General features: G+C 40.9%; 1 protein-coding gene across 1 annotated transcript in view; it reads left to right on the forward strand.

The window, feature by feature from the left end:
• LOC101855387 (pyruvate kinase PKM) overlaps nt 1-5,447 on the forward strand; it is a gene marked incomplete at its 3' end in the record, with an annotated part of 15,600 nt that extends 10,153 nt beyond the window's left edge. The window contains 5 exon segments of the mRNA XM_013082137.2: nt 121-298; nt 1,365-1,551; nt 2,477-2,546; nt 4,351-4,444; nt 5,314-5,447. Coding sequence (XP_012937591.1) covers nt 121-298; nt 1,365-1,551; nt 2,477-2,546; nt 4,351-4,444; nt 5,314-5,447 — 663 coding nt within the window.
• Between the last annotated feature and the right edge of the window lie 61 nt (nt 5,448-5,508).

The following is a 5,508-nucleotide window of genomic DNA, read 5'->3' on the forward strand; positions in this document are numbered from 1 at the left end:
AGAGGAGAGAGAGAGAGAGAGAGAGAGAGAGAGAGAGAGAGAGAGAGAGAGAGAGAGAGAGAGCACTGCTTTTATTCTCGTCCGCATTTTTTAAAGCAGAAATATTTGTCCTGTTTCCAGGAGTGGGAATTGCATCCGGCAAATCCGAGAGGTTCTAGGGGAGAAGGGAAAGAATATTAAAATCATGTCTAAGATCGAGAGCTTCTCTGGTCTCTGGAACTTCATGGACGTCCTGGAAGAGACAGACGGTGTCATGGTGGCCCGAGGTGATATGGGTATCGAGATCCCTCCGGAAAAGGTTCTTTGATAAACTGCATTGTATCATTGAAATTAAGAAACGTGTACTTGCATTTATAGGTAGACAGACAGACAGACAGACAGACAGACAGACAGACAGACAGACAGACAGACAGACAGACAGGCAGACAAAACAAATAGATAGATAGATAGATAGAGAGATAGATAGATAGATAGATAGATAGAGAGATAGATAGATAGAGAGATAGATAGATAGATAGATAGATAGATAGATAGATAGATAGATAGATAGAGAGAGAGAGATAGATAGATAGAGAGATAGATAGATAGACAAACATATAGATAGATAGATAGATAGATAGATAGATAGATAGATAGATAGATAGATTAAAAGCACAAATGCGTCCTAGTAGCTTCAGATGCAGACTTTTTAAAGGACTATGCCTTTAACCTACGTTTCTTTTATACTTACCTATGTGGGTGGTTGATGGTTGCTCCCGTGTGATTTGCTCCTTTTTTCCTATCAACATTCTGTCGTCTGTGAATCTCGGCCTTTTTAAAAATTTGATGTTTGTTACTCCTTGTATCACTTCTAATCTTCGGCACTTATGTGACTTAATTATTATCAATATGCCGTTAAAGTCTTACTAACACAAACATACTTTCTGGGTACGTGTTGCATGCCGTAAAAGTCTTACTAACACAAATTACTTACTGGTAGCCCAAGCTGTACTACTGTCTGAAGTGTCTTTAGACCATTCCAAAAGGGGGGATATTAACATGTTCCTAAGCACAGTAGAATTGTAAACGGGCTGACTTATCAATGTCATGCTCATACTGTGCCGGAACAACATAGGGGGAGCTGCTGCTTATTTTTTCCTCATCTTTACCATTGTCATTTTACCTCTACTTCTTTTGTATGTTTGCCACTCTCTTGTGAACTGCTATTTTCGGGGTTCCTTGGTAGTTGAAGCAGACTTTGAGCAGAGTAAGCCTGATTCCCCGTTTGGACTTCTCTGTTGACGTTCACTCCTTGGCGCTCATATGACCTTGTGCAGTTGCGAGCGTCGTAAAACCTTACTTAAACTAAACTAACTTGCTGGCAGGTGTTCGTGGCTCAGAAACTGATGATCTCCGCCTGCAACAAGGCGGGCAAGCCTGTTATCTGTGCCACTCAGATGTTGGAGAGCATGACGTACAAACCGCGCGCCACGCGGGCCGAGAGTAACGATGTGGCCAACGCCGTGCTGGACGGAGCCGACAGCGTGATGCTCTCTGGGGAGTCTGCCAAAGGTAGTTCAGTAATTCATACCTTATAGTAAAGATCGTGTGCAACAGATAGTTCACTTCTCTTTTTGAGCCAATCAGAAAGGTGTCTTCAAAATTCGGTGACGCCCTCTTCGAAAAAGCGCGGAATTTGCGAACAGAGTAATCTACTTGTGTGAAACAATAAAAGTGAAACTAACAAGCTGTGATGTTCCTATTCTTCTTCTGGAGAAACGAAAGAGAGCTTCAAAACAAAGACTGCAGCGTCATCTCAAACAATGCGCTGAGTTCTGCGGACACCTTTTTGGCTGAGTGAACAATCTTGTTGGGTACGATCTTTGGTTGTAGTCGTGAATTTTACGCCCTCCATCAACACCATTTAGGAGGCAAGCTGCCTCTACCCTGCCTGCCAGGTTCATCCTGGGATTAAGTAAGGTACAACTTTATAACAGACAGACTGGGATACTGGATAAAGCTTCGTCATCTGCAACTTGGAGAACAATGAGGAAGATGTCCGAACTCTATACCACAAACGCTGTCAATGCAATCTGTACCCTGACCTGAATCCTACAAGACGTTAGGAAACACCTACTTTTAGACGACTGGTGTGAGAGTGATGGCATCAGATTTTCTTTTGTTAACTGTTTTACATGTGAACATACAGACCCAGAGAGTACTTTTTAAGGTAAATATTTATCAGGGTATCTTTTGAGACGTGTGCTGAAATTACACATTACACGTAGAAATGCCACGCCCCCCCCTAAAGTACCACCACCACCACCACCACCACCACCAACAACAACAACAACAACAACAATAAAAACAACAAAAACTACAACAGCACCATCAACAACAAGAACAACAACAACAACAACGACCACCACCACCACACCACCAGCCACCAACAACAGTCATCCCCTCACTCCATGGAATGTTCTCGTGTACTCCCCAGGCTTGTACCCCGTGGAGGCTGTTGCTCACATGGCGGCTGTGTGCAAAGAAGCGGAGGCAGTCTTCTTTAAGTAAGGGCTTGTCTGTCTGTCTGTCTGTCTGTCTGTCTGTCTGTCTGTCTGTCTGTCTGTCTGTCTGTCTGTCTGTCTGTCTGTCTGTTTGTATTTCTGTCTGTTTGTCTGACTGACTGGGTCCCCGAGTCCTTTTTTTTTGGGGGGGGGGGGGGGGGGCAGAATAAAGATATATACTATTTCTTTGGTCATCCTACGCATTTGTCATATCTCTCTGGGAAGTGTGGGTGGTTGACACGTGTTCTGAAGTGGCATGCTCTTTCCTATCAAATATCAATTGTCCTTTTATCTCAGCCTTTTTTTTTTGGTGTTTGTTACTCTTTTGTGATACCTCTTATCTGCGGGTTTTACCAGACCTAAGTATGTTGCAAATGCTGTAGAACACTTTCTTAAACAAAACATATATGTGGGGATAGAACGAACAAGTATATCAATTCAAATGTCTAAGCTCATCAATAATAGCTCGATGGCATGAGTAGAAAAAGAAATAGAAATAAGAAAAGTTAATACAGAAACAACACTATGCTAAATGCACAAACTATTGGTTTAATGCTCTTGCTTTAAGGAAGAAGTTGGTGGGGTGCTACATCTTCCCATATTTATTCCTATATGGCGCTGGGATCTGGACTTAAACAAAGAAATGGGAAAACAAAAACAAAAAACTGCGTTTGAGATGTGGCGCTACCGCAGAATGTCCAGAATTAGCAGGGGGAAAACATGAGGTGCGCCATTTTCATCACATAAGATAAACCCTGTCCATCAAAATGAAAAGTAGAAGAATGCAATACTTTTGATAATGTTAAATGCAGCTAGACCATTATGAAGGTAAGATCTGGGGAAAAGGGGTTGTGAATGGACAACGAACAGTGTGGACGAATAACATCAAGGCATTGACTGGCCTAAATGTGACAGAGTGCATGGCAGCAACTGGCGATCATAAGCATGGCGAGTTATTACACGTCAATCCCTGAGCCAGATGACACCTCGGTATAAAACCATGACTATTGAATTGCAGTGCCACATTTCTATGTAAATCATCATTGCGTTGACATTCATAACAAACCGTGAAGTATAGGCTCTGTATACTATTATATCAGTAATCGTGAGAAAAGAAAAAAAGGTTACACGTACATCATGCCAACCCCCCCCCCCTCCTCCTCCCTCCTCTTTTTTTCCTTTCGAAAGCGAAAATACGAAAAGGATATCCCACTACATGGAGGAGTTCGTTTTATTTTAAATAACTGTGCGGATGCTTTATCTTTGCTAGTCTTGCAGACTTAGACATGTGAACCTGATATAGCTCTTCACTGAAAGATATAATATGTCATACAATACTTGGCATGCACTCGAATTTATTTGAAAACATCGAATTAATTATTTCAAATCAGGTTTGCTACATTGAAAATATTAGAAACAATTTCATTCATAGAACGAATTTCCACAAAGAAAGGACTCAGTGCGCTTTACAATAATAAAAAAAAAAATCCTCGTGCACCTTAATAATAAGGTTCCAATTGTGATCCTTCCTCTTCATCTCTCCCACTCATTTCATTTTTCTTTGCTCACAAAGACAGAAAGCCCAAACAGACAGAGATAGATAGATAGATAGATAGATAGATAGATAGATAGATAGATAGATAGATAGATAGATAGATAGGTAGGTAGGTAGGTAGATAGATAGATAGAAAGATAGATAGATAGATATATAGATTGATTGATCGATAGATAGACAGATAGATCGATAGATCGATTGATAGATAGACAGACAAACCCAGTCTCCCTTCTCCGATATCACCTCATCCAGCAAAAGGATGTTCCAAGAGATGCGGAATGTGACGCCAATGTTCACAGACGCCACCCAAGCTATTGCTCTTGCTGCTGTGGACGTTTCATACCAGGTAATTTGACGTATTCATCTTTGTGCTCAAGGTTTGTGTGGCAAGACCATAGGACGGAGTATTCTCACAGACAGAGTTGACTGTACATGTTGGACAAAGAATTTCATTTATTCATTTATTCATTTATTCATTCTTTCTTTTATTTTTCATTCTTTCTTCCATTTATTTATTTATTTATTCATTTATTTACTTATTTATTTATCGGCTAATGGAATACATTTAAATACTATATATACGTGTATAATATGTTGTTTTTCTTTTTTTCATTTATTCATTTAACTATTTATTTCTTTATAGTGGCGTCGGTGGCCTGGTGGTTAGGCTACCGGACTCGTAATCGTGAGATTGTGGGTACGGGGGTTCGATCCTCAGCTCGGTCCGACGCTGTGTATTTGGGAAAGGTACTTTACAAGAATTTCCCACTTGGCTCAGTCCTTTCGGAGATGGACGTTAAACTCGGAGGTCCCGCCTCTTAAATAACCTAATAGTGGTGATAGGGGTGTTAAACATATACCATTTATTTGTTATTACTTTATATGCATGTTTCGTTGATTTTCTCAATTAGATCGGGAAAATGGGGAAAGGGGGAGGGGTGTCGCTAAATTTTAAGTTGTATTCATTTCATTTATTTTTCCATTGTCTAACTTAGAAGCCAATCTGTCCAACGTTTTCTGTTTAATATGGAACGTGAGGAAAAAGAACGCTTGTTTGTTTTTCACATTTTTTTCATTAGCAGACCAGCAAGCAAAACAATAGTGGATTTAATTTAGTTGTGCAGCTGGGTTTAAAAACGTCTTTACAGTTGTCCATCGAGCAGTTCTAAGTGGTTGCATCGTCACTTTGTAAACTAGAGCTCGACAATTCCCCAGTGTCAAGCAAAAGCAATCCTCACGCTGTCTATGACGGGTCGCACGGCCTACCTGATGTCCATGTACCGGCCTCGCTGTCCCGTCATTATGGTCACATCAGACCCATTAGTGGCCAGGCAGTCCTTGCTTTACAGGTAAGGCCGCGGGTCCAAATTCCTGAAACAGCACCGTGACGAAAAAAAGGGTTGGGGGATT

Source organism: Aplysia californica, unplaced genomic scaffold (assembly GCF_000002075.1).
Source record: "Aplysia californica isolate F4 #8 unplaced genomic scaffold, AplCal3.0 scaffold00008, whole genome shotgun sequence".
NCBI lineage: Eukaryota > Metazoa > Mollusca > Gastropoda > Aplysiida > Aplysiidae > Aplysia > Aplysia californica.